The sequence below is a fragment of the Pocillopora verrucosa genome, chromosome 3 (genome assembly GCF_036669915.1).
Source record: "Pocillopora verrucosa isolate sample1 chromosome 3, ASM3666991v2, whole genome shotgun sequence".
Taxonomy (NCBI): domain Eukaryota; kingdom Metazoa; phylum Cnidaria; class Anthozoa; order Scleractinia; family Pocilloporidae; genus Pocillopora; species Pocillopora verrucosa.
The window spans coordinates 1,542,551-1,566,596 of NC_089314.1; the positions used below are offsets into that span (position 1 = coordinate 1,542,551).

The 24,046-nt window shown below is 37.9% G+C and overlaps 2 protein-coding genes across 3 annotated transcripts; one reads left to right on the forward strand and one right to left on the reverse strand.

Annotated features, from left to right (window-relative positions):
* Window positions 1-230: 230 nt before the first annotated feature.
* LOC131770525 (FAS-associated factor 2) lies at window positions 231-12,198 on the reverse strand. The gene is made up of 14 exons (XM_059086241.2): window positions 12,024-12,198; window positions 11,884-11,952; window positions 10,751-10,966; window positions 8,452-8,536; window positions 7,959-7,988; window positions 6,841-6,941; window positions 5,712-5,797; window positions 5,374-5,465; window positions 4,682-4,771; window positions 4,234-4,321; window positions 3,647-3,728; window positions 2,934-3,023; window positions 1,657-1,800; window positions 231-1,132 (listed from the first exon to the last, which is right to left on the reverse strand). Exons 1-14 carry the CDS (start codon window positions 12,162-12,164, stop codon window positions 947-949), a joined length of 1,500 nt encoding a protein of 499 aa, XP_058942224.2. The 5' UTR covers window positions 12,165-12,198; the 3' UTR covers window positions 231-946.
* Window positions 12,199-12,381: 183 nt separating this feature from the next.
* On the forward strand, window positions 12,382-24,046 carry LOC131770549 (transcriptional regulator protein Pur-beta-like). 2 transcript variants are annotated; one of them, XM_059086270.2, is made up of 11 exons: window positions 12,384-12,483; window positions 12,698-12,802; window positions 13,847-13,989; window positions 14,206-14,306; window positions 18,999-19,101; window positions 19,339-19,384; window positions 20,315-20,390; window positions 21,209-21,329; window positions 21,985-22,094; window positions 22,815-22,884; window positions 23,413-24,046. In XM_059086270.2, the coding sequence occupies exons 1-11, from the start codon at window positions 12,389-12,391 to the stop codon at window positions 23,505-23,507; spliced, it is 1,065 nt and encodes a 354-aa protein (XP_058942253.1). In that variant the 5' UTR covers window positions 12,384-12,388; the 3' UTR covers window positions 23,508-24,046. The 2 variants fall into 2 exon arrangements, with proteins under 2 accessions (XP_058942254.1, XP_058942253.1); XM_059086271.2 differs by lacking the exon at window positions 12,698-12,802 and having other exon boundaries at window positions 12,382-12,483.

The window sequence follows — 24,046 nt, forward strand, 5'->3', positions numbered from 1 at the left end:
AAAACAAGGCAATGGCGGTTCTCGGACATAGCTATAATCACTCTGTTGGCACCAATTCGAATGATCACCATCAATTTTGGGCTGTGTAATTTTCAGCGATGTTACTGCATTACAACGATCGACGAACGTCAGAGAAATTGCCTTGGAATGGACTGAACTGAAGCTGTAAAAGTAAAACGCTATTGACACCTTTTTGCCAAGGATGTTTACACTTGACAATTCAACAAGTATCTTCCTTTTCGAATGCATGTCTTTATTTTCATAGATTCAGTCAATATTTCCTTTAATTTACTTAACGTTAAAACGAAGAGCCTAGATAGATTGAGCTCGTACAAGGCAATGCTTCTTGGAAACTGAGTCATAATCTTGTCGCGACTCAAATTGCAGGAAACGTTACAAAATGAAACAAAAAAAATTTCAACGCGTTTCATTTCAAAATATAGTCAAACCAATGTCATAGCCACTTGCTTCAAAGCAAACTCATGTGAATCTAAGACCATAAAAGCTAGCTCTATTCTCGTTAAAATTCCCCTCAAAATGCAATCCAAATAGATGTCAAAAGTAAACAGAACGCAAATAAATCAAGTACAGGGAAATAGAAGAAACACACGCTGTTACTGAAAATGCTTTTACGACCCAATTACTCCAGTTCCGTGGGACTCCATTCGCTGTGGGCATACTATTTCCGTGCGGCACTCCCTGTCCTTAAAATGTTTAAGCGACCTAGTCGGTGGAATATCTTATTTCTGGGCGCATTGTCGTGTGGTACCGGTCTTGTGTCTTGTGTAGTAAATCTGGTTTTCTTTTTTATTCTCGTTCTCTTTAACCTTTTTAAATAAATGCCTCCTCTTGCGTTCTAGATATTCAATTGTCCCACACACTGGAGATAGTTAAAATACCTTCCAAACCAGGACGGCAATATCTTCTTCCAAGCAACACTTCTTTTTTAATCACTATCGCTTTCATCTTCTACATTTTGCACAAACAGCGTTGCATTTGTTTCGATGCCAGCATCTTCCAGTGTTTGATTCTCGCTTGACGAGTCGAGCGCATACACTTTACGTGGAAAATTTGACACCAGGACGAATTCTGCCGGGGACTCTTCATCGCAAAATACAAAATCGTACAAGGCCTAAAGAAAAATGATGAAAATATGACGTGTTTCTTTAGCAACTTATTAAGTTAAGCAATCAGCGAGTTCCACTTAAGGGGGAAAGGGTAAGGTTTTTAAAGGGAGATGTAACTACGAATTTCCGCGCACCTTACGAACATTGGCCCATACCACTGCTCCTCCATGTAAATCAGCGGGTGCCTATTCATGCACCAAATGAAGTATCCAGATCTGGACAACATGGATGCCATGTAGATTCTTCGAATTCGCGCGATTTCGCTAACTTTAATCGGTACGGTACTGACGTAAAAGGAGGAAGGAAGGCAGGCAGGCAGGGTTTAGGGGCAACCTTCCCTTCTCGTTACACCCCTGACCAAGGAAGGTTATGTTAATTGTTACTAAGTGGTAGGAGCCCATCCCAGTTTCTGAAGCATGAAGCGCCTAAAAGTATTTTGTCTCTGCTTGGATGGGACAAGAAACTACTCCCCCCCAGATATTAGACTAATGTAGTTACGACGGTAAAATGCTATTAGATCGTGTCCTACCTGCAAGGGATGCGACTTCAAAAATCTCCTCTCCAGTCGTTTACCGTTGGACAATTTCATTAACACGCGGATGGCATCGGGATGCGAACTTTCCGGTTCTTCGGGAACCTTCAGTTTTCTATCGACGCGTTGTCGTGCTATGGACTTTATGGGAAAAATTAGTTATTAGTTCATCTTTAAGGTTATAAATGCTTTAAGATAGGAGTGAAAATGGATTTCCTAATGTAGTGTATGCTTTTGAATGGTGCCCACCGACGGGACGTGTCCGTTTGGGGAGTTTGGACCCTGATTTTATAGGACCTAAATAACTCTTACATGACCGCAATCAATTTCTTCATTTGATTTAAATCCGCAGGTCTCTAAATGAGATTTATTTCATAACAAATTTTATCAGATTCCCCTACGGGAGAGAAGAACCTTCTGCGATGTCCCTCGCTCTCAACGCTTAGCCTCGTAGCTCAGTAGGTAGTGGCGCCCAACTGGTATCTGGGAGGCCTAGACACGATTCCCGTTGAAGCCTGAATTTTTTCAAGGTTCTTTTCTGCAATTGCTACCTCACTTGAGATGATCCTGGCTTTATTTCATTTTTAATTTACAGATCAGATGAAAGTGACCTAATTCCAAATTGTGATAGCTACCGCGTGGCTGAAAGGACACGGACAAAGCTACTATACACGCTAGAACAAAAGCTACGATGATCATCGCACAAGTTCATTGTTCTTCACTTTTTTATCCGGTAGGTTGCATCTAAAATTAGTCAAGACCTGTTGTAGGAAACGGGAGGAAAAACGGAGACAAGGCCTAGGACATTGAGAGAGACACATACACTGCAGGGTTGTTGATAAGAGCCGGCAGCCGGCGAAGTACGCCGGCTTCTCTGCAAGGTTTCGCCGGCTACTTTCATTGCTTCGAGAGCCCGTACAGAGATGATGTTTATCAGGTCTAAACTTGGGCTCGATAAAAATATAAATTTGCACTCCCTATCTTTTCTAAAAACATAAAAAGACTTCTGACTCAAGGTTAGTTTAAAAACGTTCTGATGGGGACTGTCTTTTTGACAAATCTTGCTGCGGTGGCAGGAAAGTACGAACGATATGACGCTTTGTCCGCCATATTGGATTTCGCGACCCACAACCGTTTACCTTTATAAAAGCTCCGGCTAATTAAAACCTTAAAGAAAACCCTGACACTGGAACCGTTTTCAGGTTAGAAACCCAGCTTTATATGGATTATAAGCTACTTGTCTGAGCCCAGATAAAGTAAAAGATATTCCAAACCTCTGCTCTGTTTTGTCGTGCTTCTTTCTTCTTCCGTTTATTCTCTTCTTCTTGTCTTTTTTTGTCCTCCTCTTCTCGCTTTTTTCTTTCCTGTGAACATGCAGTTTACAGTCATGAATTTGTCTTTTCAGAAAATTTGAATACCTTTCTACCAAAACCAAAGAAGCACGAGTATCAAGCGCGGAAAAATTCACGGGACCATAAGCGAGATAAGTTCGGCCAGTTTTGGTTGGGGTGGGGAACGTCAGATCTCTGGATCAATCTCATATCATAGTTTCACAAAGCCAAAATCAATGTGACATTAGTTACGTATAACATTCAAATAAGAATTGCTCTCTCGTGTCAGTTTAACCTGCCTAAGAACATCGCTAGATTTGTTCCGCACAACGGCTGAGAATATCAAAAACAAGAGCAGTTAAAGTTTGTTCGTGAATGAAGCCGCAGAATAGCTTAAACTAACTTCTCTTATACAAAAATAATCTGTGATCAGGCGTTCCTTTTTCCGGAGGAACGCGAGTAAGAGCGTTCACCAACTCTGGCATTTCTACGTTATTGCGTTCCCCTGAAAATGGAAGGGTCTGATCGCAATTAAAAGTAATAAAACCACATAAGTAAAACAAAACAAATTAATAATTTGACACTCATATAACAAGAAAGGATATAAAACGCTTGTTATTGTAAAGAGATCAAAACTTCAGTAAAAGTCGTCTTACTTTCTCCTGGTCAGCTCTGACGGATTCATAGTAAGCTTCGTCTTGTTCATCGCGCAGTTGTTGAGCATGACTGCGTTCTTGTCTGTTGACGACACACCACATGTACATTACAGAACATTTACATCACTTAAAACGTACCAATAAATGTGAATCCGATGGAGGGACGGGAACACACTAGATTCAAGGTTAATAAAAGTTTTTTATAATATTCACGGCACGGAATGCTCGAAGTTCGCGCTGGACTGCGAGCGACAACCCTCAGCCAATGAATGAAAATCTCCTCGCTTTCCTTCACAAATTATCGCGCCCCACTTTGTCACACGTAGTCGCTACTCTCTCGATAATTTTCAAACAATCAACAACTGAAGAAAAAGACGAGAGAAAAAAAATGGTGAAATTTGTGAATACTTGGAAACTAGAGCGGAAGCGAGAACGTACATGCATGCTCCTGCGGGAATCAAGCGATCCTCGCGTACGGATCACGGCAACCTCACGCGCATTGTATTTGCCACACACTGCACCGTCTGCATCGATAATCTAAAGCGCCTGCAAAAATGGTCAGCTGTGTAATACACTGAGTAACAAACCTGTCAACTCGTGCTGCAACCAAAGCTGGTTCATTGTCTTCTATCAAACGAGCTAGCAGTGACACATACCCATCAACATTCATCAGCCCTGTGAAGAAAAAGAGGTGAATAGTCACACATATCAGAGATACAGTTCGCGCTTTACTCGAGTAATGGTGACATTATCACCTAAATTAAAGTTTCTTTTGGTGTAATGCCATTTTCAACCCATGTATAACATACACGCTTGGCAATTTTCTTTTTCACGAGACAGCCCGTGTTTGGCGTGTGAGGTGCTCGTGATGGCAACAACTGTCTTACCTGTAGCTTGGCCACTTATTTTGTTTCTTATCACATTTTGACGTAATCTGTGATCCAGTTCTGAACAGACGCACGGCAACATGGAATCTATTTGAGAAGTAGATCACTAGGGTGGGCTAGGGGTTGGCGAGACGAAGAGACAGCTTACCTTCCATTCGCCCAACAACGTTCATTCTGTTATCTCTGAGACAAATCAGGGCCAGAAAAGGGTAAGTGGTTTCACGAAGGGCACGTGAGACTGTTGCACGAAAAAACGGAAAACAAAACATATTCACTCATCATTTCATTAAGCATTACAAATATTACGTCTGCCGAAGTATTGATATGAAATTTGAAAATCTTTTCAAAATCGACTGAGGATATTCATTTGCCTTTTTTACCAGTCTCCGTTGACTGATAGCCTACAGATCAAGGTAATACACAATAATTTGCTAAAACAGGTGCTGTGAGCAGTATAAACAGCATGCAATTTTTCATGGGCACTGATTGAGTCAGTTTTGTTTTTTCTTTTTTTTTTTTCATCCCACTTTAAATTATCAGTAAGGGTTTGTTGCTGTCAGAATCCTTGCCTTCCAACCTCTTAGAAACGGGGGTGGGTAGAAAAGAGAAAGGGGCTAATTACTGAGGGGGGAACCCGGACCAACATTTTGCTAGTCTAGCATCCTTGATACCCAAGCACACTACCTCCAGGTACACAACAGTGCAAATGTACTGATGTAAAACAATATGGAAGAAACACTGTACATCACCAAAACATCTGAAGCAGATACGCTAAGGAGACATTGGAAAATTACCCATCTTCCTTCCTTTCTTCTATGAAACACAACACTGATCACCTACCTCTGTTACCTTCTTGAGATCTCACATTTGCTCCCCAGAATAACATGTTTCCATTCACGTATTCCCTAAATCCATCATTTGTCATAGTTGACCTTTAGAGAAACAAGTGAAAGAATAAAATCAAGTTCGTATTCACAAATAAAGCATTTTTTTTCTACAAACAGTGGGCAGTGAAGCGGGACTAGCACATCCATCAGCATACATTGCGTAAAGCTCATTTTGCACAAACAACCAAAGACACATGGACATGTGCATGTACATATCAATCTACTCTACATGTCCACTGCAGTTTAAATTAGGAACTGTATCCTCTAGCACGCAAATGTAGATAGACCTACCTACAAAATTTATCAGTGTCCTGATGTTCTGAGCTATGCAGATAAACTAGAAGAAAGCGTAACTCTCTCTTTGCATCATTCAATGCCTGCAGAAAATTAACCACTTTTCAGTACAACACATGCGTGGGATATAATTTCCTAATAGTCAAATGCAGGAATTCCCATAAAACCATTGAAAGGTTTTGCATTGAGCCTTGAACAGGGTCAAATTGAAATGTTTTTAGTCAAAAAACTTTGTTCATAGTGCTTTTCTGCATCCCTGAGTGTACCAAAAATCCTGAAACTAGTGCCTCCCCTGAAATTATCACCTCTTTTGAATAAACCACCCTCTTATCAGTCAACATATAGGCCCCCTCCATGCCCTTTTGAAAGATGCATATTAATCATTTTGGGCAAACAGGTTGAGTGCATACCGATTTATGGCAATATTAGATTTGCACAATTATCCTGTACATTTTTGGTTTACGTACACATTGTCATGGCAACCTTGATGAAATTCAAGTGATGTTGTTAGCAGTTTAGTAGGTAATGTAATGTTGCATAAAGTGTTTTTTTTCTAGCATCATCATTTACCTCTGGCAACCATTTCAGTTACCTCATAACAACTTTGAAGAAGGTTGAGTGAAAAGCCTTGCATGATATTGAACCCTACAATTTACAATTGGTTCATACGTCAGCGTGCATTCATCAAGGTATGAAGCATGTGAGAAGTTTGGAGAGCACAAAAGATGTGTAAGAGTTGCTCGAGGTGTAGCCGAGAGCAACTCTAGCTTCTTGAGTGCTCTCCAAACTTCCCAAGTGCTTCATATCTTGATGAACGCACAGCTGACGTATGAACCAACTGTTTTATAACATTTTCAACCTGATGGAAAATTTTTTTCTCAAGGGATTTGTCTGTTGATGTCATGTCCGTGCACAATAGGAATATGAAGCATGCTCATGCAATTGAATTTGATAAGACAAATTTACTAGCTATGTTATAATATGGTATGAATGGTTCTGTTTAAGGATACAAAGGATATTTTGAATAGTAGTTCATTAAGGCAAACCTTTGTTGACTAGGGTCCCCTAGCCAAGAAAATGTTTTTCAACACTGACACTATTTAAATATTTTAAATTTTCTGTGTACCTGACTGTAACTTCCTTGATAAAATGTTGGATGCACTGTTCCATACTCTGCTTCAAATTCTGTTTTGAACTTAAGAACATCCTCTAATGGGGTAGTTTCAGCTGAAAAAAAAAAAAAAAAAAAAAAAAAAAAGAAAAAGAAAGGATATCAAAAATATACAAGTTATCAATTCCACTATGATATCATTCACCAAATAAGGTCAAGGGAACATGAAATAAATGGGACTGAAAAAATTGATGTTCCGGTTTAATTGCTGTTCACCAAAGTGAATTCAAATGGTAAAGACAGAGAACAGAACAACAGTGAACAGGTTGGACAAGATCATACTTGTGAATTATATGAATGTAAAATTATAATCAATCATTCTATTTTATCCACAACACACATCTACTGAGATATGCCTAGAGAATTACTGGTGCATGAAAAGACAGGCCAGAAATATCACATTTCTTAGAAACCAAATGAAAAAGTTTTCATTCACCTGATAAACAAATACTATGAACAAACATTTTGCTTATTGTTCCAGTAAAATAATGTACAGGTCACAAAATATCTGAATTTAGTATATACCACACACAGGTGAATAGTGCTTTATGCTGCATGCCTACACTGAATAGCAAGTCTGGAAGTGATTAGCTGATACTACATGATTGCATTCACCTCTGAGAAGCAGAAGAGACAAAATCGCATGTTAAGTGTTCATATTCCAACCATTTTTTTGCTCAGTAACAGAAATAAACAAACATTTTGGTTTCTGTGTGCTAAATACTAAAACAAGTATTCACCCTAGTGCCAGTGAAAGTGGTGGATACAGGTATTTACCTCTGTCAGTGCTTTGAGGCTCATTTAATACCCATCACTATTCACCACCACATTGGTGCATAATACTTTTAAATGTTACTATTACTACTGTTATTATGCTAATGACAAAGTCAAACATTGGATTAAGCTTTGCAACTGATTGGTTTTTAATGTGGCACAAGTTTTCTACATCAATTGTAGAAAAAAGTGAAGCAAAACCAACTGAAGGCAATCCTGATAACTTTCGACAATAAATTGAAAATTGATATGTTGACTGGCCGTACTAACTATCAACATCAATGGAAAGATCAATATACCTTCAAATGCTCTGGGCCATACAAGGCTCACTGGAAAGAAACAGATTTGAAAAATACAAGCCAATTTTGTTATAAACATACTTGTACATGTAGAAACTGCAATTTAATGCACTTTTGTAAACAGGGTTAATGAAAGGTTGATCATAAGATTGTACTATCTACAGTGTATTTTAAATTATCAGTTGGAACTTAACTTCTTATCGACAACAATATTGGGTTGGTATCATGACTAGTTCTGGTACTTGTTGTCACAGCTCCCCTTTGAAGCTGTATTGGGCGTTTTAAAGGAGTAGGTTGACCGCCAAAAACTCATGCAACAAGGTAGGTATGGATTGAAGAGAGGAAACAAAGTGTGTGTAGATTCTTACAGATTTACCTACATCATCAAGTAGTGAAATAGTACAGTGACACATATGACAAAGTTACAAAAGAGTATGTGAAGGTTAAACATTGGGATATGTTTCATGAGCTATCAAATTGCTGTAGAGCTTACCAATAAATCCTAAAAGATCTCTGAAAATACTGGTACCAAATCTGAAAGGAAGTAGTGGAAGTGACAAGAACCAAACAAGCCATCCCTAAGAAATAAATGGAAATTGACAAAATATTACCATACCATTGACTTAAATTTCATTAAAAATACAATGCTAAACATGTAAGAAAAGGAGACAGTGAAACCTTGAGCAGACATGCACAAGACTCTAACTTCAGCAAACCCTTTGACTCCCAAGATCTCATTAGTAATTCTCCTTACTGTCTGCCATACAGTTCTTGTGATGTTAAATTTGAGAAATTGGTTTTGGATCAACTTATAATCCCCTGATTGATATTTTTCTTTAATCTCATCACTTGTCTTCTTGATATTGTATTGATATTGTAAAGAGAAATTCTGTCTTGGTCACTCATGGGAGTTCAAGGGTTAACTTTCTACCAGGTGTTTCTTTAAACTGTTGTTGATAAGTACTCAGTTGTCATTAATTGTTAACCCTCAAAAGGAACAGAGTGATCATTTGGTAACCTTTTCAATCAAGCCATTTCAGGATTATAGAATTACACTTACTTGCTGAAATTAGCATTCTGAAAGCAAAAGATGTGATCTTTAACTACAGCAATTGCATAAATATCAAACTTAAATCTGTCACTACACTCTCGGCATGGAGACTGTTTAATAAGGGTTTAGGGTTGTCAAAAAAATTTTTAAGTGACCATTTTGTGATACAAAGCAGTAATTGCATAAATATCACACTCAAATCTGTCATAATACTCTTTGCCAGGGAAATGTTTAATAAGTGTTCAGGGTTGTCAAAAAGTTTGTGAGTAACCATTTTGTGATACAAGCAGTAATTGCATAAATATCAAACTCAAATCTGTCATAATACTCTTGACATAGGAACTGTTTAATAAGTGTTCAGGATTGTCAAAATAGTTTTTAATAACCATTTTGTGATACAAACTAGACCCTGTGAGCAGGGTAACTGGGATACCTGGATGGTACTGGATCCTTGGAATCAAGTGTAGTGATACTACGGGTGTCGGATTAGTATACTGAAATAGTGAGCTCAAGTCTGGCTAAGGGCATACACCTATTTCAAAACATAGGCACGCTATGCATGCAAGAGTTATTTTTTGTAGGGTGGGTGGATTACTTGTGGTCTACATTCTTACAAAAGGAAAGAAGAGTATTAACGTGGAAAAGAACGAAAATGTCGAATTACCTCACACACAGGTATTTTGTGGTAGATTATGTATGTTGTGCGAATAAATGTAACCAAAAATAAACTGTATTGGTGCCACAGATACCTGTTAGTACAAAATGCAGACAGCAGACCGGATACAAAATATAGACTGGAGATTGCAGACTGAGAATCTGAAGAGTTTTTACGTCTGGTAAATAATAACATGTCATCTTACAGCTTACCAAGCGTCACGCAATCGCTTTTCCTCGATCAGCCTTCACGATTATTTGCACTATTGTGGAAAATTCCTGGCCCATTTCTTGATGAAAATCGATCGTAATATAATTTTAAGCCTTCAATATACTCTTCCTATTTTGTGCGCGAGTTGGTTTGTGTGATGTCTGTACAGATTTTACCAACGTAATAAAAGTAGATGATGTGAATAACAGTGATGGTAAAGCAAGCTTAAAACGGCAGAAATCACCAGAAACTACAACGGATACACAGTTCGCGACTCAACCCGGTCCAAAATTACTGCTCAATAACATCTTTTAGTGTGGACTGGCCGCGAACAATACGACTTGTGTATGCGTCTGCAAGTATTTCAAGCGTTTGCGCTATAACGCTTAAGGTCATCGTAATCCAAACACGTTGAAATACAAAGCGACCGACAAAAGAAAATCTCGTGCTCGTCATGTGACCCGGACCTGTCCGTGCATGACAACGTCAATCATCATCAAGATAACACGTGATCAGCATGTGAACATCTTCACTCTCATTGGATCACATTGGATCACAGTTAGTTGTCATGGTGTTGAGGGCCCAATGACCTCTGGGTACTATTGCGCAATTTTTCCATTTTGTGGCGGAGGAAAAAAAAAAAAAAAAAGACGACAAAAAAACAAAGGCATTTTATGACTGGGCTACCACAGGTATCCCAGTAAAAAGGTGGCACAATCTGATGTTTCCATGCAGAAAATTGAGTCACAAATATTCAGAATAACTAGCCCTTCAGAGTAGACTATGAAATGTGCCTGTTGCCAGCTTACTTTTAAAACCCTGGATGTTTCACCATAAAGAAGGATGATAGACAACATGATACAGGATACAACTAACCTGATTTTGCCTCTGAGCCACTGTTGTTGTTGTTGTTCCTGTAGCTGGTGTTGTCGTTGTGGCTGTTGTAGTTGTGGAGATCTGGTTTTGTATTGCTGCAATTCCATTTGCCATATTATCCACATCGTCTTCATCACTAGCTTCAAATGTATTCTCCAGTGGGTGAAACACTGGTTGAGAACCTTCTGCCTCATTCAGTGTATCCTGTACTGCTGTCTGTTAAGTAAAGCAAAAATTTATTAACAAAACTAAATAATGAATGAAACTCTTTCCTCTAAAGACTTAAGCATGCTTTGATCTGGTGTTTCACCAAAAATACTTTAATACTTGTGACATTAATTAAATTATAATCTCAGACAAAACCTCCTAAGGCAAAGTTGAACTTTGAACTTTAAAACAATTACAAGATTCAAATCTCTTACAAATGCTTCTCTCCTACATTTTAAAATCTAAATTTACTCTGTAATAAGTTATTGTTATATTGTTATGTGAGGAAAACACCCTGGTTTTACCCAAGGCAAAGTAATTAGATACTTTTTGTAAGAGAAATGCCTGAATAATACTTTATGAATCCACTGCTTCATCCAACACTGGTTAACTGGTGAATGGAAACTCTTTTCAAAAACATACAAATAATAAACGTTTATCCAGTAGATAACAGTTTCCATCTTTTCAAAAACCAAATAACTGTGTTTCGTGAAGAAAACATGTAATGTGCCTAAAAATTTGTCATGTTTTCTTCATTTAACATTTCTCGATTGCTGCTCAAGGTGAGGAAACAAAAACGAAGCAACAGAAATGTTGCAATACGCTATTGCATATTCAATTAGCCGACGATTGTTTAGATCGTTATTCCCAGAGGCAATCTTCCCCAAAATCAATCATTAAATAAATAAGCTATAGTTAAGCTTAACGTTGGCTAAAAAGAAATGCATGTACATATTACATTTAGTTCTCATTTTCACTTTCCATTCAAACGAACTAGTAATGTTTAACTGCAATATACGTAAATTGTAACTAATTTAGGAAAAAGAAATCACAAAACATTGGATACCAATATTTTTTCTTTTAGTCAAAATGGGTGTAGCTAAAAACAGAAAAAAAATAGGTTCATGAACCGTAAAGTTATTCACCTCGATATCCCAGTTGTGTTGTTCGAGAACAATTCTACACTTTTCAATATCGTCATAACCCGTTATATCCTGCAAGGAGAAAACACAATAAGTATTCCCTACATTTTCACCAGACAAAGGAATACAACGATCATTGCAACCTGAAACTGGGCTAAAATCTCTGTTTGAATGGCAGAGCTACTGTATCCTTCCGCCATCTTGCCTAAATTACCCACACTTCCCCACAAGATGGAGTTTCTTTCAGCCTCGATCCCAAGATCGTTCTCTATCAGGGTAGGCATCTTATGGGGGCAAGTTAACGTTACGAAGCTCGCAATCGCTTATTCCAATGACCATGTTTGATTTGGAGGTAGAATGAATGGAGGGGGAAGGGGTGGGAAAAGACGATAAGGTTGCGAAATATTCATTGCCCCACCTCTCCCAACTCCTTCTTTTTGACCGTCACTCACCCCCTTGGTACAGATTTCTTTCTCTCCCCAGCCCTCCGCTGTTGTAAAAATTAAAGATGGCTGCCACAGTTCTTGCCAAGTTAATTCAGAGCACTCGCCCGGTCACTCGTCTGCCACCATTACGCCTGCTCTGCAGGCTAAAGTCACCTAGGTAAGTTTCGGTGCTCGCCAATAACGCGCGTAATACGTGTGAAAAAGACCGCCCGTTGAATAACCGAATCACCGTCTGTCGAAGGAAAGTTTTGGAAACCAGCCTAGATAATAATTTCTCCAAAACCCGTACGTTTCGGGAATGTTTCATTTTTGGCGACAAAAATTACTTCCTAGAAACACTATCAAAAAATGGTAGTTTTCCGTTCTTCTAGAGAATCAGTATACCCTACTTATGCCGAGCGTGCATACCATCGCGAGACGTGCCAGCCTAAAAAAGATTGGACCATGCTTCAGGGGATACTGGACAACGGCAAAATGTAAATATCAGCAAAGGGTAACTTATAAATAGGCTACCCCGTCGCAAGGATCATGTGTAAAACAATTAAGGAAAGGTGAAATATCGGACTGGTCAGTGGAGCTTGAGAGAGACAAAAGGAGATCTTGCCCTTCTCGATTGTATAATTTTTTCTTTCTCTTCATTTTATCACTCATACAAGGGCTTCTTGACACAATTATTTCATAGGTGGTGCTCAAAGATTATACAGCTCTGCTCTCATGACTTAGGGATGAGTTTCACGTCAGTTTATGTCTGCCACGAGTCTCTCACGCTAGGACAAAATTGTTTTCGCTATTGTAAATACGACTGAACGAAAAATGCGTAGGAAAGGAGTAAAAAAGAAAAATACTGATGTGGTGAAACAGACCAAACCCATACGATAGAAAAAAGGTAAAGGAAAATTGGGAGAGGTATTGCACTTACCCAAAGTGACGTCTGTCTGAACCAGAGGGGCTGCTTATGCCTTAATATTCAAATTCAATCAGCAAACAACTGCTCTCCTCTAAACTGCTGAAGAGCACTGCTGAACAGCAAGAGAGTTGGGTTTTACCTCGCTACTTTTACCTATGAGAAATTAATTTCGAGAAACGCGACACCAAGACGCATAAAATCACGAAAAGAGGCGACAAGGTTTGGTATGGTAGCATTATTTAATCTTTCTTATCTCTAAGTCTGTGCTGAAAGATCAAGATATTTCTGTGTATACTGTCGACTATTGTAAATTTGAAAGATGAAAACTGTGCAGGTTTGTTAGCATTGTTTCAAGATAATTAAATGCGCTAGCAGAGAAGAAATGCGGCGAGATTTTCATTAATATCTACTTTACTGTCCTAATATCCAAATATGAATGTTTCTTTATTCTTCTTGTTAAATAACGCCAAATTGATCTTTTGGAAAGTTTTTTTTGCATTTAATTGTTGTGAGCAGGGGTTTTCTCCGCTCTCTATTGTCCCCATTGTCCCCTTTGACCCAAGTTCCAGGGACCACTTCCAAATAAGGATATGTCGTTCTTTTAAATAAATAGTGCGGGGGGTCTGGGTGCGTGCGCACTCAACATGGCTGGTGCCGAGCACGGGAACACCGAGGCTGATGTAGGAGAAGGAAGAATGGCTGCTAGTGAGGGAGCGAACGGAGGGGAATATGCGGATGAAGGACAAGATGGTCGAGGTAAAAAAATATTTACGAAGCCACTCATATTTGTATTGTATTTTTTAGGGGGTTCAGCCTGGAGCGGTCGCGAAGAGACGGAGAAAAAAATTGTTTTTAAGATGCATATCCTGACAGCTTTCGAAGGCCCTTCAACCTCCGGTCGCTAAGTCTTCCCCTTTGTGCCGCTTATTTTTTTCACCAAATGTTTCTGACATTGAGTTTTTCTTCCGCCAGGCGACACTGAACTTTTCAGCAAGTCGCTGAAAATCCAATCTAAACGTTTTTACGTGGATGTGAAGCAAAATCGTCGTGGCAAGTTCATCAAAATTGCAGAGGTTAGTCGTGAAACAATAAAATCCTCTAGCCGGCAGCGAAGGAAGACATTTGCACCTTCGCTGAAGCTTTACCGAGCCGCGGGTTTTAACTAGGTAATGTCCTCTTCTCGGGAAAACCGTAAACAAGCTACCGTGATGGTTTGAGTGGGCTGTCTTTGGCTGTCTCTGCATTTATTTATTACAACTGGATTGGCGCAACGGAAAGGTGTGAAGCGGTGGAGAGTAAAATATCCGCGAGAGAAAAAAGCCCAAACCTAGCAGGGTGTCTCTACCACTCTCTCGGTTTTTAGAACACCTTACATGCAATTATTAAGCGTTCACTTAAGTAAGCCTGTCATGAGTTGATAATTTTCGAATCAGTCTGTAGTCTTGCGAATTCGCGGACAATTTTTTTTGGTCGAGTTGAATTTAAATGGCCGGGACTTCCTGTAGAGTCATAAATAAGGTATGCAGACAAAATGTACTGCTATTTGTTACTCGTGCTATGAAGATTTGCTGTTTCTTGCATTCGCACTTAATTTCTGTTCGGAACAAAAACTTTTGTATCCAGTCTTCAAGTGCAGGAAATATTTTATTCTCGAAAAGAAAGACAGTGTTTTGATATTACGATAAAAATCACCGATTATCAATTATTCAGCTGTATTGGCAGGCCGCTAGCATGTTCTGCTATTGTAGTTAGCATTTCCACGTTTTTATTTGTCCACTTTAAGAACCAAATCAGCAAGTTCTTTTGAACTATCTTTTTCTGAAATAAAAAGCAGGAAAATAAAGTAAGAAAATCAGGTTGACTGTTTTGATTTAGATATGTTTTTTCATGCATAAAATCTTGCCGGCTGACAAAACGTTTTCAGGAACTAATTATGTAAATTTTTTTGCTATTGTGATTTTCCTGAATTCTTAGGGTTGTCGTATTTTGGTACAAACCAGGAGTGAAATATGTTCTCTTGCCGTCATCCACAATAACTGTTTACTTTGATTGAGGCTGTCTTCGTTGGTCGATCATCAACAAGTTATGTTACGACAAAATATTAGCTCGTACAATTTGCACGCTTTTATAATTTGACATGCTACGATTTCATTTTTTTTTTTGTATTGTCGTCTGAAGTTTTGATTTTAGTGTTTGCCTGTTGGAAAGAAGGCCAAAATCGATTTATCTACAGAGATAAAATGGCATTTTACAGAAAATAAAAATCCAGATTCCGGTAAACAGTTGTGTAATGCCTTCACTGCATAGCGAAACTGATATGAATATTATGTTAGAGGTTTACGTCCATTGCTCATTTTTCCGTTCGAATAATCAGATGAAAGGAATTGCCTTATTTTCTGATAGGTTAGGCTCAGTCAAATCAAATGTAATCAGTCAATTGTAATTTGTCAAAGTTTCGCACTCATCTAGATAGCTTTCACATAATCATCATTGCTAAGATATTCAAGTCTGTGTTATGGATTGTCTGGAACTTAAGGTAAAAGAACAAAGGAAAAGAACCATAAAGGATTATGTATTAAATTATTCATGAGTGTTTACAATATGACTAGTATATTGAAACACCTGAAGGAATTGTTTTAGACATTTAATCTGCCACAAGCTTGTGTGGCCAAATTTATTGCATAGCTTTACCTTTACTTTGTGGCATATTAGAAGATATTTAAATTTTCCATGCTAAATTGTTCCTTTTTTTTTTTTTTTGAGTGAGCCCTCTTGCCTTAATTGTAAACTCATTGAACTTCCCTTGTACATTGGTTTCAATGAAAAAAAAAATTGAATTTTTTGTCTTGAAGGTACCCAAGTGATAGAACTGGGGCTATGTATGTGTATGCATTTTCTCAGGTGTTGTGTGCTAGTGATCTGAGCGGGGTGATACTGATTAAGACAATAACGATTGTCTAAACTATCACATATGTGTATGTCTTCAATTCTAGGTGACTAATAGTGCATATTTATCAAATCTTTGGCACTTGGTGTGAAGAATAAATTTCTGTGCCTTATGAAAACCATGTTTGAGGGATATGTTGAGAGTTTTTGATACAGGAAAATGCATGACAACTGTGCAAAGCTGCTGGGGTTAGAGCATTGTTTTGAAGGAAAGGTTGGATCTGTAAAATAAGTATTGTCATGATAATCATCTATCAGACTGTAAAGATCAAGAGCATAAAGCTACATGATGCTTACTCATACTTGTAAGGACAAAAATAGAAATAATTATATCAAAATGTCATTAGAAATTGAAAGGATGCTTTCCTCTGACAGAGTTTTTTATGAACTGTTTTAGCAGGAGTACAGTGTGTCTATGTGTACATGAAAAAGGTACATGTCATTCAGGTTATTGAGTTTTATTCAGAGAATTGTATATACATATAGTTGCCGGAGAAATCTCCAGTCTTTAATTTACTGGTTGGTCACCGCCCACACACTGTAAATATTCTTGTAACAGAGGTCATTAATACTTGGTGTCCAGATATATTGGTGTCTTGGTAACTTCAGTCTTTTTGAGTTTATTTTTTTTTTTATCAAAGAAAAAGTTATATTAGCTTGTAGAGTGGTATGTTGCTCACACCAATCAGATCACCGCATTAGGTTATGTATCTTGCACCAATCAGATTGCTGCATTAGGGTATGTATCCCACAGCAATGATGTCACAGAATTTGGATATCATGCACCAGTCATAGCATTTGGGGTTTTTTTTTTTTCAATGATGTCATGGAATCAAGGGGCTGTGCACAAAAAATGACATTAACCAGAAATTTTGGGCCCATTTGATAAGTGTTATGATTGTGGCCTTTGCAAGAGCCTCGTCAAGTGAGGTCAAGATTTATTGCAATATGAAAGGTTTGCATTTAATTTTATTTTATTACTTTTAAACATTTTTTCCTGCTCCTTTTCCCACAACACACATGCCAAACAACTGACATTCCATCACGTACTATGAAAACAACGTCCAAAGTCCAATCAGAACATACCTAATCATTGTACCACATGAACATTAGGCAATTTTTCAAGTGCTTGAATGGTATTGCACCAATCAAATTCCATTTAGCTAAATTAGACTTTGCTCCATCACATGCCATTTCCTTGTAAACAACCTGCATTTTATTACGTATTCTAACTGCACTATCCAACTCCACTGAAAAAAATTAACATGAAACTTTATACTGCTGATAGAGAATTTTCCATGCATTTTTCCATGTTTTGACTTTTTCTACAAATAAATTCACTTTTAGCTACCTTGGGATTAAACCAATAGCATGTTAATTCCTTTTAAACAACCTGCATGTGATCATGTATTTCACACAGAGGGCAAAGTCCAGATAGGCAACAACTACAATGAGAACTACAGGTTCTACCAGTAATTGTGTTATCCAATAAAGTCATTATTAATATTATTATTATTATTATTATTATTATTATTATTAATCAAGGAGCCCTATTTGAAATATTATCCTTACTCTTGTTCAGTGTATCTTCCATTATATGAGACTACAATGTATCTTTGGTTAGGGTCTATTGGAGATACCTCAGTTTCAGTCTGCTTTTTGCAATGAAATTACATGGAATTATAATTTTGAGGCGATTAACTAGAGACAAATAATTTTGATTTTGTTTCTGCTGAGGAACGGCTGTAAGCATAGTCTCTTTTGTAATCGTTATTTGGTCACGTCATGCAATAACTCTTAAAGAGGGCTCTGTGAGACGAGACCAAACATTGGCTGCAAAGGAGACTACAGTAAGCGCGGCACTGATGCATTTTATTTTTGCGCAGAAATAGTTTAAAAACAGAGACAATAGACCAGATAATACCTGTGTGGGTTTAGATTGTTTTTTCTCTTTCTCTTGAAGTGAAGTAATGCAATATTTTTGTTCTTTTGAAAGTTGTGAAAACATTGGGAACACAAAGTGTCCCATTTTGACCTACCCGGCCAAAAAATAACTCTTGTATGCTATGCATACCTAAAGTATGTTTAAAATGATACCTTTATCATTTTTTGTTGCTTGTTTTCTATTCAGGTTATTTTCTCTATCATGTTCCTGTTACTTTCTTGGCTTTGAATGTTTTTGACACCAATTTGTCCTCTGATTGTGACAAACAACCGTAAAATTGGAATTTTACTGACTTGTATCGGCACCTTCTCAATTCTTACCCAGATATTTATAGTAAAAATTACGAGGCCTTAAATGCACATGCACATATTAAAGTTTGAGGAAAAAGTAGCGTCATCTTTCCCATGTAAATGCTGCCGCTTATTGTTGGCTCCTATGCTTGAAAACATTAAGTTAGTTTTTTCCATTTTTAAAAGTCTCTGCTATGTTCAAAAGTCCTGTTAAGAAAAAAGCAGTTGATGAATTAAATTAGGGGTGGAATAGTAAGTATTCCAGGAACATAGTGACAAAGGATTGGATTGATTGCTAAGAAATTAAGCTACTGGCTGAAATTTCAAGTAAGGTAGCATAAAGGTGGCACCCTAAAGAAGGTGCTTTGTGTGCAATTGAGAAACCCAGCCTGCCAATGACATTTCATACCCAGCTTCCTGTTCAAAAAATGGTGAATGTAAGAAGTAAAAAAAAATGACTACAAACAAGCACTCAGAGCAACATATTATTTCAATTCTGTTACTTTTGGTAGCATAATGTATGCTCAGGTTAATGTATATGAGTACCAAGGCCTGCATATCCCTCACATCTTATATTTTGATAGGTTTCTGTCAACCGCTCTGGTAAGAGCAAGGTGATATTCACTATGGGTGTGGCGCGGGATTTCTGTACCAAGCTGACGTCCTTTGCAAATTTTCTTGCTCAGGGTAAGGGATGTCTTTTTGCAAATGACTTTTCCTTGGACTGTGAAATAAAGATTGAGAGTATTCTTATGGCAATCGTCGAACTTTTTTTTGCATGACAAAATTTGGTGAGAAGATTTTCAAAGTATTGATTAGTTTGTTCTGGACTGGAAGAATTTATTTGCGGGGCTTATCACTTTTCTTTTCTTTTTAAATTTTATCTATTTTTATTTAACTTTTCTTCTGTTATCTTGATTTCAGCACCAAAACGTGATGAGGAATCAGAGGAATCTGGCAATTTGATGAGGTACATGTAGAAGGAGTGGTTAACAACTGCTTCACTAAGTAGAGGTTGGGTGCCTGAAACACAAAGGAGCTTCCACTATTGGCAGCAGCCAGCTCCTAGATGGAGACTTCTCCCATGGCTGTCAAATCCTGGCAACCCAGTTAAGAGCCTATGGCACCCGTCACACTGAATAAACAGTGGGAAGAGGGAGGGAAGGGGTGGGGAAAACTGCTGGGATGACAAGCTGATACTCTTCACAACACTGCAAGTTCACACTCAGAGCACACGCAATAACACCTCAAACAAACAGCACATGAAATTCTGACACGTGCACATATGCAAAAAACCTCTGACTATCACAAAACACTGATGTTCTTTGTCGTTAACTCTGTTAAATTGCATTTATTTTATGTCATTATTCTGTCTGAATAGCTTTTGCCACTCAAATAATTTCATTATTGCTCCAGAATGTGTTTTTCAATAACCACATTTTTGTTTGCCAAGCTCTGTGAATTCCTTGAACTCCCTCTCTCTGAACGCCTTTGATTATTCCACTTTTGTCTGGAATATTATATTCAGGACACACAATGGGCTGCAGGTTAATGTGAAAAACTGCATGGACCAAGCCACTACTATATTTTGTTTTGTTTGACATGGAAAATTACAGTGTATTGTGAAAATGTTTTGACAGAATATTTTTAATCTCAACATGTCAGAAATTCAGACTATTCGAAATTAGTGATAGTAGTTTGTTTTGGAAGCAGCACATGCAAAGCACTTTTAACAGTGATGTGTTGCAGCAATTTGCTGCCTGAAGTGTGTCTTGGGCCATGAGAATTAAATTACAATAGTCACCAGTGCCTTGAAGGGTTTCAATATTTTCCAGAACCAAGTGATTTTCATAATCAGCTTCATTAATCAGACATTACATTTTTTGGTTGTATTTTGTAGTGAAAGTATCAGAGGTCCAAATAACAGAATGTATTATCTGGACCTTAAAGAAAACAACAGAGGAAAGTTCCTCAAGGTCTGTGTTGGGACTTGCTTTTAATTCTTTCCAATTTCTTCTAAATGATTAAGTTGTTTCATAGGTATTCATGTAGTGCAACATCCTCTTGAATCACATGATACTTTATTTTGAGGAACAAGTCGTGACTGTAATGTATTCCTTGACATTTTTCACAGACCTTTGATACTCATATTAGGATTTCACCATTAGTGTGCAATACTACTCAACAGTTAGAAGGGGCACCGAGGTTTTCTTTTGGTAATGTTGTTTTAAGAGAATTTTGTAGAGAAGCATGGGAATAACTCAGGCAATGGACATTTAGCAAGAGATATCTGCAGAGCAGTCTGATAATGTTCTAATCACTAATGCTTACCTACATTGTGATGGAACTCAAGGTTTATTTCATCGCAAGGTTAATTATGGTCAATAGTTTTATTGCTGGTTGATTGATAGTTCACTAACCAGCATTTGGAATGTGCACAGTGATGTCATAGAGTCAGACCTCTTTTCCCGGGACCTCATTGTTCCTTCCTATTTGAAGTACAAAATATTGACTTAATTTCAGTAAAGGCCATTTTTGTTAGTGTTAGTTGTAATTTTTTTCTCCTAAAAAGGTGTTCATTTCTCTGTGTTACTGTACAGTTACATACAGGCAATGCAGTGTGCAGAACTCTTTTCATCAGAAGGTTTTATGAAGAAACATGGTGCTTCATGTCAACCAAAGGGGACTAACCTAATAACACTTCTCAGTCTATATAACATGTACAAACAGAAGAGTGGTGATTCAGTTTTATGGTACCATAACCATTCTTTGCATAAATCATTTTCTTTTTCAGATCAACCAAACTGGGACATTTGGCCGTGGAGGTCGCACAAACATAGCTGTTCCAGCTCAAGGCATTGTGGACATAAGAAATGCCCTTTCAGAGGTACTGGAGGAGTACGGCTCTGAAGAAGGTTTGTGAATTTGAAAAAGATGTTTAAGGCCAGATTAATGATTCCTCTAAAACAGTGCAAAAATCACATGCTGTGCAATTCTTGTTTGGGTTCCCATTTGCCTTCCCTCTCATAGATGCCTTCTGTTTTTCTTTTACCATAGTGTTTGTGTTGGAAGGGAAGGAGTCTTTGTAGGGTTGTACTGCTGAGGCTCTCCTACCCTGACCCCTTTTTAAGCCTGTCCCTCTCAAGATTAAAATATCCATTTTCATCAGTGTTTGCTAACATTTCTTTTAAACTTGGATCAAATATTTGTGATCAAGAATGTCTCCTGGTTGATGTTTTATTACTTCTCCGTACCTTCTGGCTTGAAAAGACATTTTGGTATTGTTGTGAGAAATCCAGTTTTGGTCACTTTTGGGAGGGGAGGGTTATAAGATAATTCTGTTTTTCCTTTTCTCTCTTCCCCCCCCCCCGTTTAAGATTATCACCATTAAACAGATCATGTGATTAGATCAACTTCTCAACTTAAGGTGCACCCTATGGAATTTCTCTGATGTTTTTCCCAAGGAAATGTCCCTAGCTTCAAGGGAGAATTGCCATATGTAAGCAGGTCATAAGAATTCCCACTTGTTGGCAAGGCCTGTTGATTTTTTCACTTTGCTTTTTCTTTCAGAGGAAGTATCCAGCGATCTACCTGCCTCTCGTGAGCAGCGTGTGGAGCAAAAACGCTTCTATTTTGATGTTGGTAGCAACCCAAGAGGAGTGTACTTGAGGATTTCTGAGGTGAGTTTTTCAAGCACAGATTTTCTGTTCAATAAGCAGGCATCTTACTTAATAAGAGTCACTTGCCCTCTGGTAAGTTCAACACACTTGCACTTGATAGGTCTGGGGTTGAGCACTGGTTGGTCTGTGTCTCTGGTGAGTGAGAAATTAGATGCTATTCACCCTCACAGGTTAAAGGGTTATGCTCATGAAACTGAGATAAGTTCTGGCTGTAATGAACCAGTACCTTTTTTTTCTTTTACTGAGATGGAAAATTTTTATTCATCCCTATTTCTGTGGGTTGGTCTCTCTTTTCTTTTTGGACCTTGAAACATGTTTTCAAGCTTTGTTGCACATTCTGAATTGATCTTATTTTGGGGGATTTCTTTTCATTGTCAACTCAACACTTGAGAATTCAAAGGATGTCAAGAAGGCTAACCTCAGAAAGCAATGTTGGGAATTGTAAATTTATTCCACTTAAAAAAATGTACCGTTTGCATCATGTTCAGTGAAGTATTTTACCTCACCCTTGCATTTCACTTCACTATTTCTCGTGATTGAGCCAGCCCAGCTGCATTTTCTTCAAAAGTTCTATTGGTATTCAGTTAAAGAAGGCCAAGGTTTACTATGCACTGCGAAGAGTGAATTGACATTAAAACAAAAGAAAAGGAAACAAAGCTGAAAAAGTGACTTATCAATGTTTCATGGTGAGGAAACTATAAGTTTCTGAATGTTTTGTAGGTAACAGCCAACTATCGGAACTCAATTACAATACCAAAGAGAGGATGGGCGAATGTAAGGGACATTATTGGTGAGTCACATCCTCTACTTTCACTTTCTTGGCTTGCTTTTGATCAGTTAGAGCTGGCTGTCAAAAGTGGTTCAGTCAAAAATACCCTTCATATTTAATAAGAAAGACGCATCTAGATCAGGCAAATTGAATGCTAAGAAAGTGAGAATTTCCAGATGAAATCACAGTAGCCATTGTGTTGTACCAAAACAGCGAAAGGGAAGCCATGTTGATATACCAACTATTCCTGTGGTAAATGTTGTCTTTGTTCCGATTATTGTATATTTCAGTCCAAACCAAATTTGTAAACAAGGGCAAGTAAGAACAGAGGATCCACTAGGACCCAATCGAAATCAAAAGGAGAAACAATTAACTGCAAAGCGAGGTCGAAGTTGATTCCGGTTTCGTAATGGATTGGTTGAGAACCGTGGCGCAAGTTTTCTTGAGCAAAGAAGAGCCAAAACATCTAATGCAGATGGATCATTTTTGACCCGTGATTGAACATTGCTTTACGTTAGACCTTATCAGTTGTTATCTCTTTTTTATCAGATGATTTTGTGAAGAAAATGGATGACGATGAAGAAGATGAAGAAGAAGAAGAAGAGGAGGAGGAGGAGGAGGATGAAGAAGAAAGAGGGGACTAATCCGCAGATCTTCTCCCAAACCTCACTAACTTTCCCTTTCTTTCTTTCATTCTCTCTACCTACCTTCCTTTCTAATCTTTCCCTTTTCCTCAGCGCACAAAAGATTTATTACTTTTAAACCTCAGTCCCTAAAATATTATACATAGTATTTCTTCCATTTCCCTTACCGAAAAGAAAATCAATCGTTTGATAATTATAACGGAAGCAAACTTTTACAGTACTGTTGTTGTAAACAGAATGCAAAATTATTCTTATTTCAGAGGGTGCAAAGAATTTTAACTCCGCAGATTACAGTTTTGGTTGTAATCGCTTCGGCTTTTGAATGCCCTGCACACCGGATACAAAGGACAAAAAAACGAAATTTAATACTAAATTTCTCATGCTTGTACAAAAAAATTAAGCCTTCAAAAAGCGGTCATTGTGATAAGTGATATTTTAAGGTGAAACTGTTAGCCGGCCTACAGTAGCTGGCTGGTGTTCAGTCATCTGATGTGAGTCTGCCTAGCAAATAAAATTTGGACAAGAGTCCTTAAAATGGT